General features: G+C 28.2%; 1 protein-coding gene across 1 annotated transcript; it reads left to right on the top strand.

Moving 5' to 3' along the window:
• Positions 1-4065: 4065 nt before the first annotated feature.
• Positions 4066-8760, top strand: LOC145846065 (uncharacterized). The gene is made up of 14 exons (XM_082952988.1): positions 4066-4329; positions 4386-4568; positions 4782-4862; positions 4931-5023; positions 5166-5366; positions 5488-5586; positions 5646-5984; positions 6108-6212; positions 6349-6461; positions 6531-6882; positions 7038-7175; positions 7506-7571; positions 7635-7760; positions 7969-8760. The coding sequence occupies exons 1-14, from the start codon at positions 4140-4142 to the stop codon at positions 8181-8183; spliced, it is 2301 nt and encodes a 766-aa protein (XP_082809114.1). The 5' UTR covers positions 4066-4139; the 3' UTR covers positions 8184-8760.
• The last annotated feature ends 5808 nt before the right edge of the window (positions 8761-14568 follow it).

The following is a 14568-nucleotide window of genomic DNA, read 5'->3' as shown; positions in this document are numbered from 1 at the left end:
AATCTAAAACTTTCTCATAAAAACTTATCACGTGATAACAGTTTAATTTTAAAAAAAAACTAAAGTTATATATATATATACTTAAGAAACTATATTGCGTGGCAAAAACATTTATTGAAAAGTTATTGTCTAGGGTTTTCTATTGAAATGTCTTTTAATCTATGTACTTTTTTAAAATAATAACAACATCAACTTATTCTTGTACCTTAAACTGAGCTTATTTGTTTAAACTTTCTTATAGTTTTGTTTATATGTAACTTTTAATAATTTTTTTTTTGACGAAATTTGTTTCTTTTTCATTTCCTTTTTTGTAAAAAAAGTCAATTTTATAAATATGTGTTTGTTTAATTAGTAAACAAAAACTTTCGTTTGTATAGAATGAAATGCAAAATTTTCTGTAAGGTTTAATGTATGAGCTTGGTTTATTGTAACTAAGTTTAATGTAATATTTAAGTAAGTCATTTTAACGTAGATGAAATATAAGTTTTGTGTAGTTTAGCCGTTCTGATTTAAGTATACTAATTTTAAATTAAAGCTTTAAAACTTTACGTTTACTTATATTTAATTGAAGTAATAGAAGTATTTCTTTTAGTATCAATGATTTTAAAGCAAAAACAAAGTATTTATAAACATAATAATATTTTATTGTGCACATATAGGTCGATAAAAAATCTTAATAAAATTTTTAAATTTGAAAGCCCTTTATAACGATGTTATTGTATAGAAGCTGATAATATTATTTTAAAAATTTACCTTCGGATTTAAGTTAGGTAAATTGTTTTAGTAAGTATAGATATTAAAATTTGTTTATATAAAAAGCATAAAATCACAGTAAAATTACTTTATGATTTTAATGTGCCTTAAACCGATTTTGAAAATAAAAAAAAGGCTTTAAGGTATCGGTTTATCAGATCATAAAATTCAAGTTTAAGTTTTAAATTAACATTACTTAATATTGAATTTTATAATATATAGCTTTAAACTAAATTGAGCTGTATGATGAATTTAATAAAACAGTTTTTATATCGATTATAGTATTAAGTTTTTAATTAAAAGTCAATCAAGTATGCGAAAAATTATATGTAGTTTTAAAACATCATTTGAAGACTATTTAACACACCTTAACTATCCTTAAGATTTATTGTTTATACTCCTAAATGCTTTCACGATCTTGAAAAATTCCAAAACTTGCACGTTTTTTAACAACATTGTAAAGTATTAAAAATTATAAAAATTATTGAAAATTTTGAGCGACGTATCAAAATTATGGTGTTATTCATTATTTAGATAAAAATCTGAGTTTAAAAAACTGACAATTTTAAAATAAAAGCGATGAATTTGGGTTGTATTAAAAGTAATTTTTGAAAATCAATGAATGCATTTTCATTGTTCAGTAATTAGTGAATTCATTTTTATTAATACTTAAAAATATCTTTATGTTTTTTTAATCATTAGAAATGAACAAAAAAATTATTTCGGATACTGATCTTAAAGTTCAAATTGTTATTACGACAAATACCAGAATATATACACATGGTAATTTATAGATTTAAAATAACTTCATAACAACTTATCTTAAAATAAAATAAATATTGACAGTGAATTTTAAATGTTATCTTTATTGATTAAAGTGTTAAAAATTAAAGCCTTAGTGTTTTTGAATAAGCAGCTTCTTGTTTTAATTTTATTCAGCTATCTGTACAAAAATACTTGCTTCAAAATTCATCAAATGTGAGATCCTAAAATCTTTTACAGTTATTTTGCGCATGTTTTTTAATGACATCAGAACCTGACATACAAGTAGGTCGTCAAAAAATAGAAATGAATGCACTTGTTATCATGTTTGTTTTCGGTAAGATTAACGGAACTGTAAAAATTTAGTGTTTTCAAGCGCTCGCGCCCACACATTCTGACAGTGATGCGGTTTCCAGCGCAAAGAAGTCGCCCATTTATCTTCGCGGTTCAGACTAAACGTCACATACACACACACTTTCGTATAGAACAAGCGGTTCTATACTTTTCGAGCACGATATTTTACCAAAAAGAAAGGAAGAAAGAAAACTCAACCTAATTTTGCACGGGTTTAGGTGCAAGTAGAAAAAAGGTTTGTACGCATATAAAAGGAGTTAGAAATACACCAGCTGATATCTAAGTCTAATTGAAACGATAAAATCAATAGAATATAAAAACTTAAATCTAAAAAAGAAGAAAAAAAAATTTTGCTTAAAATCTGGAAGAAACTTTAAATATGTTTTCTGTACAGTTCAAGGTTTATAAAAACCTACCGAGCAGAATTTTTTAAAATATTTAATAAAGTAAACAGTTGCAAACAGCGTTTAAATCTTTCTAAATTTCAGGTGTTAGAATTATGGCTGTAGCTTGAATTTGTTTTATAGATTGATCATAAAACTTTAATAAGCTTGATTTTAGTTTTATCTGTTTTAGCTTAAATTTTTTGATCAACAGTTCAAATGTTTGTTGAAAACTAACCGCAATATAAGTAGTAAGATACAATATGCTTATTATTGCAATAAAGTTTTACAAAATTAACAAACATTTAAAATATTTGAACAATGTTTTTAATTTAAATTAATATTACAAGTAGTTATATATTAAAAAATCAAAAAAAAAATCTTTTGAAACATGGTTACACTTGTAAAAACTATATTTCTTTACGTTTTAAAGAATGTTGACGTTAGAATAAAAGAAATAAGATAATTTAATTTTCAACTAATTACTTCATTTTATTTTATAACTTCAAGGAGTTTGTTGTAAAAAACGAAAATTTATTTGAGTTTCGCTTATTTGATAACTAATAGTGCTTATGATAACTTAAATATTTTATACATAACAGTTTGTATACTTGTAATTAAATTCTTTAAAAATAACTAGGCAATTTAATTTTTTGAATACTTATTTTTATCTTATAAAAGTTAGTAAAAGGTTTTAAGAGTTTTTTCTGTTGTTGAGTTGTTGTAAGAATTTTTTTTAAATTTAGTTCGTTTTTAAAAATAAAATTTAAAAAATAAATATGTTTGAAGATTTTTACAATTTAAGCGATCAACAGTGTCTGCTGTTAACTTACTATATATAACTTAAGTTGGTTACATATTATCAAATTAAACGTTGTCTTTGATAAGTGTAAAGCAGAATTTTTATTTTTTTATTTATGTTTTAAAGTATGTGATAAAATGATATATCTGAATAGTTTAAGAATAATTCAGCCTTTATATTACGTACATACTTTGAGTTATTAAACTACTACCAATCATCAATTTTTAGAATAGTCCGTATCATATCATAGATAAAAACTAACATAGTCTCTTTAAAAAATAGATTTGTTGTTTTATCATGAAAATTAATCTTAAATTGTAATCGAATATTTTTTTACATTTGATGTAGATTAACTTCGTATTATTTTTGATTGATAGATTAACTATCTCAACTTTTTTATACATGCTATTGTAATGAAAATTAACCCTCTATATGTTTATTTAGTTGTTTAAATGTCGAAAGTTGTATATATAAGTATAATATTATATAAATAGTTCAAACAGAACAAATCTAAAACCAAAATCAGTTGAAAAAAAAACTTTTAGGCCTATAGTTTAAATTTTTTAATCTTATTGTTGTTACATGTTTAGACAATGCAATCAACAAAAACAGCAGTTTATTTATTCAAAAATTAAAAAAGCTTCAAGGAAATCATTTATTAAAAAAATATCATTTTTTTTTTGAAACATATAAATTGTACTTAGGCGTAATCACGTGATTATGCGGAAAACACGGGAATGTGTGTCTTCGTTTTAACGTGTTTTTATTACAATACTATGTTATACACGCTAGTTTTAACAAATTAATTAGTTTTATAATTACGTCGAAACCGCCACCCATATTTAGATTATATCAACTTATTTCTATTTAGTTTAAATTTTAGTACTTTTATCATAGCGTTAAGTAAGTAAATATTTTAAACTTAACTAAACTAATTTTAAGCTTAATTTTTTAAATGTATGAAAAAAAAAATTGTGTAAGCTAATAATATTTTGTTTTTGAAACAGAATTTAATCAAAACTAGAGCTCAATTTGCTTTTAGTAAAAAGTCTGAGAAAGATATACTTTAATCAAACTTGTTTAAAATGAAGCTAAACATTGTAGCTTTGCTGATTCTTTCAGGATGTTTATTAGCATCTGCTAGCAAATGCAGGACTGACGATTTATGTGAGTTTGAAAACGCACGCTATAATAAGGCACTATGTATCGGACGGCTGTGTTGTTGGGATGATTATGCTCGAAAGTGTTATAGCAACTCAAAAACTTCTGAAACAAGTAAGAATGTCACTATATCTTAAACTCCTTAAAGTTTTAACTAAAGAACATTTTAGATCATCACGTTCGGTATTCTGATAACGTTATAACACTCCCTGGACGTAATAACAATGGACCTGCTAGTTCTGATGCCTCTTTATATCTTGGCGGATCACTTTCGTTAGAAATGTTGCTCGCTATTATGCAGATGAGAAAAGACGGAGTTGACAAATCTATCACTACCGCACTAATTGCTGATTGTTAGTTTATTTTCTAGTAACAAATAATACAGAATTTAGGAAGAAAACTATCCCAATATAAAAAAAAGTCTGAATGCTATTATTATTATAATTATTTTATAGCTATTCTTTGTAAGAATTACAATATAAAATTTAAAAATTTCAAATATATTTTTTAACTCAAATTCTTTTGTTTAGAAATATATGCGTACATTAGGTTTATTTATTTTATAGCAATTCCTAATGGAAAACTTCTGTACTACTTGGCTGACAATGACTTGTCAACGTCTGAACTAGTGGACTTACTAGGAGACTGTAAGTTAAATACATTAAAATAATTATTATTTGGAATAATTTTAAACTGTTTTAATAAATTAAAACAGTTAAAGGTCTTGATATAGATCCAACAAGTGCAATAGTAATAAATGGCGGAGATATAAAGGATGTACTTATGGCCCAAATGGCAGGAGAAATAGGTATTTAAAAGTGTTTATCATATAAAAAAATAAATATCATACTATTTTTTGACTTTCTTGAGAAAAAATTGTTAAAATATTAAACATGTTTTATATGTTATTTGAATTTTTATAAAGTACAACATAATGTACATAATAATAGGAATCCATCCTGTTCTTCTTGACTTGATTATTGCGAAAGAGAGTACTCTTGTTAAAGAACATTTAATTGAATCAATGGATCTGCCTGACGATCCAATAACATCACTTATTCTTAAAAATCTTCTTTCGGGAACAACGACAACTTCAGCAGATATAAAAGCTAGTTTTAAGGATCAACTTATCGACGAACTAATTGGATCAAGTTAGTTTCAGTAAAATTATATTAAATCTTTTTTTAAGTTCGTTTCTGTTCAAAATTTAGATATCATGCTATAAATGTGTACTTTTACTTAATGATGTTATACAAATTCTATTTGTGACAGATTTTGACACATTCACATCGTTGGCATTTAAAGCCCTCTTAAACAAAGAAACTGAGAAAGCAAAAAAACTTCTTCTTATTTCCCAACTTTCTAAGAAAGGTATAATAAACAATTTTTTTAGTTATATTTTAAGGCTTCTTACTTATTTCGCTTTTTAGACTTCAAACCAGACTATCCTGAAAACGAAGCTATTTTCGCCTTCATGGTAGATAAATTAAAGGAAGACCCTGGAAAAATAAATCCAAAAATAGTTTTAGCGATGGCATTAGACGAAAAGATACCTGCTTTGAACCCAGCAGGAACTTTTATGGAAATCTTTGGAATCACAGCTCAAGACTATGTATGCGCTGCTCACACCGATGACTTGGTTGTAGAATGTAAAGCTTTACCAGTGGGAGGAAATACCCTCGACTGCTTTAATGTTGGCTGCTGTTTAAAGCCTAATCCTAATGGAATTAGTGCTCCCATTTGCTACGAAAACGTTTTAGGAAACATTGGTAAGTAATATAATATTTTTTCTACTGAAGTATAAAATAAATATTGATCTCTAATTAAACGAAACAGAGGTCAATAGTCAAAGTTTACTTCGAGATTAACTGTTGGTACTTTTAAAATTTTAGGAATTGGACTCTCTCAAGCGTTAATCGACGCAGAAGATTTAAAAGCAAACGTTTTTGGAGGTAGTTTACCAGGGATTGCAGAATTCTATCCCGACGGAATCCCATGTAAGATATTTCAGTTCAAATGTATCTAAAATATAAAACACACTAAAGATAATTAATTAAAATTAATTTACTAGCTTATGTGAAAAAAGTAGATTTTTTATAATCTTTCATATAAAATAAGAAAAAAATTTTTTAGGGATTATAAGTGACCAAAAACCTGTAATCAATCTCAATCCTAACGGTCTTGACAGCTGGTGGGATAACATAAAAAATTTAGGGCCTGCAATTCACCCTAACCCTAAAATGAGAGTTAGTTTTTTGATTTCAACAATCAAAAAAAAATTACATATATACATAAAAAAATATTTTTTTTTACAGCCTTTATCTTCTTATGGAGGATTCAACCCAGGATTCGAATGGCAGCCTCATGCAGTAACACCTTTCCCTACTTCGACACAAGGGCCAAGTATCGCTATGATGGCCACTGAATCACCTGGTGTATACCCTTCAAACAACATCGTGAATTATGCTGCAGTTCCACCATTAGTACCACTCACAATAGAAGCTTACTCATCATGTTTCAGTGTACCAAGTGCAAGCAAAATTCCATGCATGTCTAACGCTGACGCATTGGTCCAAGGAAGTGCAGGGTGTGTGGCATTGGGCTGCTGCTTTATAAGAAACATAAAAGATCTAGATACACCTATGTGCTTTAGTACCATTGAAAAAGGTAATTAACAAAAATAAGTTCAAACAGAAATATTTCTGTCAGTATTTGTTTTATATTAAGTTATTGCTGTTTGAAACGTTACAATATATAAAAGTAGTTTATATGTAAAAATGTGTCTTTTCAAGTTTACTTAGAATCAATATTGAAACTCTTAGGCCAGTGCCATAATGTTGCGGATAATGAAAAAATTGAATGCGGAGCACCAGGAGTAACCATTGATGAATGTTTATCGGACAAAAGATGTTGTTTTGATGACTCAAAAGCTACTGTTCCACATTGCTACTTTAAAAAACGTAATTTAATTTAATATGTTTTATACCACTTTAATGTAAACCAATAAAAGTAAGTTGACCTATATTCACTTTACAGCAGTGTTTGTTATATCGTACAAGCTATAATTCAAAAAAAGTAACTCCTTACAGAATGAAGTTTTATAATTCTTTTAGTATTGTACTTATCTTTAGTCTAGTAAAAAAACTACAGAATAAACATTTTAAAAACATTACTATAAGTAAATCATAAATACTATGCTGTAAAATCCATTGCAGTTGTAATTATGCTTTACATGTTTTAGCTTACACTGTAGAAGCATTAATTTAATTTACATTGAAATTTATTTATAGATGGTTTTATTCCTGATGAAGCAAGGTGTGCATCAGCCGTGACTAAAGAAGACTGTTTTGCTAAAAGTGAGTATTTATTTAGTTAATATTTTCTATATGTTTATTTATAAAAAAAAAAATGTCTTTTAGTTAACAGTTTTGTTTCACGGGATAGCTGTTTGAGGGCTGGTTGTTGCTATGAAGCACCTAACACTCACAGCTTTTTAGCTCAAGCACTCGGTATGACTACGCCTGGAAGATGCTTTAAAGTACCAGGTTAGTGTTGTTAGAGAAAATATTTTTTTTTACTATGCATAAGTTTTACTTACAATGTTTTCACTTTACTTCAAAAAATAAAAATTCGTACTTTAGATTTATTCGTAAAGCTAAATCAAAAAATAGTAAATAAGTAATATTGAAGTGTGTAAGTTTTCAAAGCAGAAAAGAATAAACTTTTTTTTTCAAAAAAAAAAACTTATTTTAGCTTTGGATCTGAAACCAACTGATACACCCCCTGCTCCTGTTCCTCTTCCAAGTCAAACTACGGAATGTAATCTATCACTTTTACCTTATGATCGCGTGCAGTGTGGCCCTGCAGGTATCGACCGGTTCCAATGCGTGTTTAAATATGACTGCTGCTATAAATTGGAACTCTATTTGGACGGCGTGCCGGCATGCTTCGCGAAGACTGTAGTTTAATAATTAAGTAGAATTTTAATTAGAAAAGAGTGAAAAATGCGTATCTTGCCGTCTTTTTTGTTTTGTACTATTTTGACTTTTGTACTTTATTGCTGCAAACTGAACTGCCTCTACTGTACTAAAAATGATAAATTGAACAGCTCCTATAAAGTGTATTGTAGTTATACAAGTACTTAAAAACTGTAAAAATACTTGTCATTACTTTCATTATACGTTCTTTTATGCAGTTAGAGAGCTGTTTAAAGTAAAGTTTTTTTTTACTCTATTTATTAACGTTTGTGTATATTTATTTTTTGTGTTCATTTCTAACAAAGTATTGCTCAACAAAGGCAACTAAGAACATGTATTTAAAAAAAGTTATGTTGATTATATATAAGACTAAGACAAAGGCAAAATAATGTTAATGTGACTTTAAATCTTGACGTTATTTATTTATCGTTGCCTGCAAGAATTATTTTTTACTGAAAATGCGATTTCAAATCTAAACATGAGTTTATTCATTGTTGCCTGCAAGAATTGTATCTATTTAAAAATTTGGTAGTTTGGATCATATTTTTGTCTCACACAATAAAAACATTCAAACTGTAATAAATTGTATTAATACTTATAAAAAAAGCGTTTTATTTTTAGGTTGTTTTATACACCTAATAAAAAATTCAAAATTAATGTTTTATTTTAGTTTTCATTCGTCAATGTATTATCTACTGAATTGTAACTTTAGCTATCTACTTCATATTAAACTACGTAAAAAAAAATAATAATTACCATATAAAACGTTATCATGTCTTAGGATGTGTGCTTTCTTATATATGTATCCTGGGCCTGGCGGTTTACTGACTATAACGCGCTAGTATAACGTAGGATTCTAAGTTAGTTCTTAAGCTAGTGTTTAAACTTATTTAGTTAATTGATATTACACATGTTTTAGAAAAAAAAACTGTAAAAAATACAAATTATAAAGCAAGCGAATTAGAAAATTAATGAACTAAGAATCTTTAAAAACAATGAGCTATAAGTAAAAAAAAATCATATGTTATTTAAATTAAAAAATTCACATCATTTAAAATTATTACTTGGTTTCTTTATACTTACTTTAGTCTGAACTTTATTTAATCTTAATATTTCAATCAAGGTAATGTATGCTAAAAAATGTATGAAATGATATTTAATACAGGTAAATACATATCTATATTGTTAAAGGTATCTTTAATCGAAATAAAACTCAGAATGGTGGTATGACGTAATGTACATTTTTGTAGGAGAAACAAATACAAATTATAACATTTTTTCTTTAAAATTACAAAAAAAAACTCAAGCTTATTAAAGAAAACTTGTATTAGTACTTTATGGTAAGTATCGAAAATACAAAGACTCGATAAAGTTTTTTTAAGAATGTAGTGTCAAAATAATTGTTATACTTAAAAAAAATTTATCGGTTATTGAAAATTGCACTACACAGTGGGCCAGAGCTTCGCTTAACGTAAGTTATAAAGTAAAGTTTTTTATTTAATCAATAGTTATAAATCAAACAATTCAAAAATATATATGTGATGTAGCCAAAGGTTATAATAAAAACAAGTTATTGAGTAATCTTCCTTTATTGTACCAACATATGTTTCTGTGTGTTAACGGATTAACACACTTCAACTGGGTTATGAATGGAAAGAAATAACCTATCTTTGTTAACAAACGCTTAAATTTATATTATGGTTAGCCGAAGATTATATTAATTTTCAAATTAATTAATTTACAAATTTTCCAAAAAAAAAGTTATCTGAATTTAAGTTGTAACTTTATAAAATGTTTTTACTTTATGAGCTTTTTTATTAAGCCTAGGTTCATTTTAAACTTTAAGATTTAACAAGTTTACCTAATATATTTATGTGTTTTTACAGCTTGTAAATGTTTATTAGATGTTTAATATGAAGTTTTAATACTGAAATGTTTAAATCACATTAGAAAAAAGTAAGTTCTATAAGTTTTATAAGGAGACGTTAATTAATTAAGTAAGTTTAATTTTTGCAGATATTCAAGTTCAGTACTTTGAACACTTATTCTCAACTAACAAGTCTCTAAAAGTTTAGTAAAGCTTACAACTCTTTTTCAATTAACAATACAAAATATTTTAAACAATTCATCTGTTTTTTTTTTAATACAAAAATTAAAAAATTAAAATACCTAAAAGTCTAACTAAATTTTTATTTGTTTATTAAAATACAAACACGTTTCTTTAAAAAATTGATGGGGCTTACAACTATTGTTCGATCTACCTGATGAAAACATCTTAAAAAAATTGTCTTATTTTGTACATGTCAATTTTTTAAGCACACCAAAAAAAATAATGAGTAAGCTGAATTTTAGCAGATATTCAAAATCAGATATTCGTGTATTTTAACACTTATTCGCAACAAACACGTTTCCAAAAATTTATTAAGTTTACAATTCTTATTTAATTACACAAAAAACATGTTAAACGATTCGTCTTGCTTTATAGATGTCAAACTTTATTTTAATATAACTAAAACATTGAAAAAGACTTTTCATGATCTTATAAACCAACTAATTAATTACTTATCTGTCCTATATAAAATAAACACGTTTTAAAAAACTTTATGGAGCTTATAATGGATACCTTTTAACGTGTTGTCCAGGACATGGGTATGACATCTTTTTAGTTCTAGGGTATGATGAAAAGAACATTGAAAAAATATTATTTTTAAGAGCTAAAAGTCCAATTATGTTTTTCCTTGTTTGTTCTATATAAAACAAACACCTTTCCAAAAAAATTAGTGGAGCTAACAATTTCTAACTAAACTATACAAAAAATAAAAAAACGATTTGTTTTGTTATTTAGATATGAAATTTTATATATAGATTAAACTAAAACACCTAATTTTGTTTTTAATTTATTTAAAGCCTAGTTATTTTTTAACTTGTTTATTCTATATAAAACAAACACGTTATAAAAATTAACCGAGCTTACAATTCTTATTCAATAAAAAAAACATCTTAAACTATTCGTTTTACTATAAGAATATTACATTATTATTGAGAATCAACAAAATCGGCGAAAGTCTGCAGAACAAGTCCGGACTTTCGTTAGCCGTGAGACAAGCTCAAACTTAACAAAAGGGTTGATCATGCCAATTCGATCATCAGACCACAAGTTTCGGTAGACTGAGACCGGTTTCGTCCTTATTAGGACTCATCAGTCAGTCACAACCGAAAAACTTGTAGTCGTCAATCTACAAACGGTTTATCATGCTTTCGCATGAAGCAACCATTTGCTGGCAATGATTAGTGACGTCAGCATTGTCTTTGCCGTGCAACGTTTAAAACATTGTCCACTAGGCAAGACATCTGGTACGCTCGTTTTAGTACAATCAACAAAATCGGCGAAAGTCTGCAGAACAAGTCCGGACTTTCGTTTGCCGTGAGACAAGCTCAAACTTAACAAAAGGGTTGATCATGCCAATTCGATCATCAGACCACAAGTTTCGGTAGACTGAGACCGGTTTCGTCCTTATTAGGACTCATCAGTCAGTCACAACCGAAAAACTTGTAGTCGTCAATCTACAAACGGTTTATCATGCTTTCGCATGAAGCAACCATTTGCTGGCAATGATTAGTGACGTCAGCATTGTCTTTGCCGTGCAACGTTTAAAACATTGTCCACTAGGCAAGACATCTGGTACGCTCGTTTTAGTACAATCAACAAAATCGGCGAAAGTCTGCAGAACAAGTCCGGACTTTCGTTTGCCGTGAGACAAGCTCAAACTTAACAAAAGGGTTGATCATGCCAATTCGATCATCAGACCACAAGTTTCGGTAGACTGAGACCGGTTTCGTCCTTATTAGGACTCATCAGTCAGTCACAACCGAAAAACTTGTAGTCGTCAATCTACAAACGGTTTATCATGCTTTCGCATGAAGCAACCATTTGCTGGCAATGATTAGTGACGTCAGCATTGTCTTTGCCGTGCAACGTTTAAAACATTGTCCACTAGGCAAGACATCTGGTACGCTCGTTTTAGTACAATCAACAAAATCGGCGAAAGTCTGCAGAACAAGTCCGGACTTTCGTTTGCCGTGAGACAAGCTCAAACTTAACAAAAGGGTTGATCATGCCAATTCGATCATCAGACCACAAGTTTCGGTAGACTGAGACCGGTTTCGTCCTTATTAGGACTCATCAGTCAGTCACAACCGAAAAACTTGTAGTCGTCAATCTACAGGTCTAATAAGGACGAAACCGGTCTCAGTCTACTGAAACTTGTGGTCTGATGATCGAATTGGCATGATCAACCCTTTTGTTAAGTTTGAGCTTGTCTCACGGCAAACGAAAGTCCGGACTTGTTCTGCAGACTTTCGCCGATTTTGTTGATTGTACTAAAACGAGCGTACCAGATGTCTTGCCTAGTGGACAATGTTTTAAACGTTGCACGGCAAAGACAATGCTGACGTCACTAATCATTGCCAGCAAATGGTTGCTTCATGCGAAAGCATGATAAACCGTTTGTAGATTGACGACTACAAGTTTTTCGGTTGTGACTGACTGATGAGTCCTAATAAGGACGAAACCGGTCTCAGTCTACCGAAACTTGTGGTCTGATGATCGAATTGGCATGATCAACCCTTTTGTTAAGTTTGAGCTTGTCTCACGGCAAACGAAAGTCCGGACTTGTTCTGCAGACTTTCGCCGATTTTGTTGATTGTACTAAAACGAGCGTACCAGATGTCTTGCCTAGTGGACAATGTTTTAAACGTTGCACGGCAAAGACAATGCTGACGTCACTAATCATTGCCAGCAAATGGTTGCTTCATGCGAAAGCATGATAAACCGTTTGTAGATTGACGACTACAAGTTTTTCGGTTGTGACTGACTGATGAGTCCTAATAAGGACGAAACCGGTCTCAGTCTACCGAAACTTGTGGTCTGATGATCGAATTGGCATGATCAACCCTTTTATTATTGAGAATTAGTAAAAACATAGAAAAAAATATTTCTTTTATGACCTAAAGCTCAGACTATTTTTTTTTGTTTGATTTTTATAAAACAAACTCTTTTCAAATAAATTTAATAAAGCTTACAAATTTTATTTTATTTACACAAAAGATACATAAACGATTCTTGATGCTTTATAGTTATTTTTAAATTAAGAAATTACAATTTTTTTTTTTACAATTTAAAAAATAATAATTTTTTACACGCTTGTTCTTTTTACAAAAGTAAACACGTTTCCAATAAATTTAATTTAGTATTCGGTTCTAGATATTTTGTCAAAAAAAAAAAAAAACTTAAGCCATTTGTCTAGCCTTGTAGATACTAGAACTTTTTTCAGATAAAAGTAAGAAACAGAAAAAATATCTTAATACCAGCTTTAATTCAAATGAATTTTCTACTGTTTTCGATAGTCATGTACTATTCTATTCCATATGTAAATATCATACTTGTGTTTTTACTATCTTAAACAATATTTTCTTAGTTATACGTCATAATAGACGGTTAGCATTTGTGCGGTTCTTATAACTTAAACTTTAGCTACAGTACCCTCTCGCAAACCTACGCAGTCGTTTAGTTACGCATTTTAGAACTCTCAAAAAACACAAAAAAATATTTTAAACATGTTAAAAACTGTAAAAATTAAACCTATTGTACGTATTAAATTAACAATGTAATTAACAAGTTTTTTATGTAAAATTTTGAATGCTAATTCATCTTTCAAAATTTCTAGACTTTGTAAAATTATGTTATTTGGATAAACATTTAATTGTGGGTAGGTGTCGAATTAGCATGAGCTCACAAAATTGCATTAGGGAACAAAATTGCACAAGGAAACTTTAGCACAGAGGATCAATTTTGCACGGGGTAATTTTTTATTTTTATTTTTTTTATTATTTAGTTTTTAATTTTTTTTTTCTTCAACTTTAATTTATTTTTTGTTATTATCACTGCTACCACTAACCCTTACCCTCGGTCGGTAACTTATTTTTTCTTTTTATTTTTTTATAAATATTTTTTTAAATACTATTTATTGTTTTAATTTTATTCTAATTTTACTATCACTGTTACCCCTAACCCTCGGTTAGTAGCTTTTATTTTATATTTTAATTAAATCACTTTTATTAATTTTTCTCGTTTTTTTAAATAGTAATCTTTATTAGTTTTATTTTTATTATTTCTATCACTATTACCCCTAACCCTTACCCTCGGTCGGCAACAATTTTTTCTCCTTGTTTTTCTATATTAGTTTATCTTTTAGTTGTTTTTATTTTTTTATCTTTTTTATAATTTTTTTTTTTGTTTTTTATTTACTCTCGTACAAAACTGACCCTTTGTAAATTGTCTTCGTGCAATTTTGTCCCCTCGTGCAAATTTTTTTTT

This window comes from Thalia democratica, unplaced genomic scaffold, assembly GCF_965202585.1.
Source record: "Thalia democratica unplaced genomic scaffold, ktThaDemo2.hap1.1 HAP1_SCAFFOLD_255, whole genome shotgun sequence".
In the NCBI taxonomy this organism is placed as follows: Eukaryota; Metazoa; Chordata; class Thaliacea; order Salpida; family Salpidae; genus Thalia; species Thalia democratica.
This window is presented reverse-complemented; position numbering and strand designations above follow the sequence as displayed.

Bases quoted from the DNA above. Each gene is read 5' to 3' on its own strand.
- LOC145846065 (XM_082952988.1), top strand. From the start codon at position 4,140: ATGAAGCTAAACATTGTAGCTTTGCTGATTCTTTCAGGATGTTTATTA. The intron at 5,985-6,107 runs GTAAGTAATATA...TTAAAATTTTAG, and splicing joins AAACGTTTTAGGAAACATTG to GAATTGGACTCTCTCAAGCG. The intron at 6,213-6,348 runs GTAAGATATTTC...AAAATTTTTTAG, and splicing joins CTATCCCGACGGAATCCCAT to GGATTATAAGTGACCAAAAA.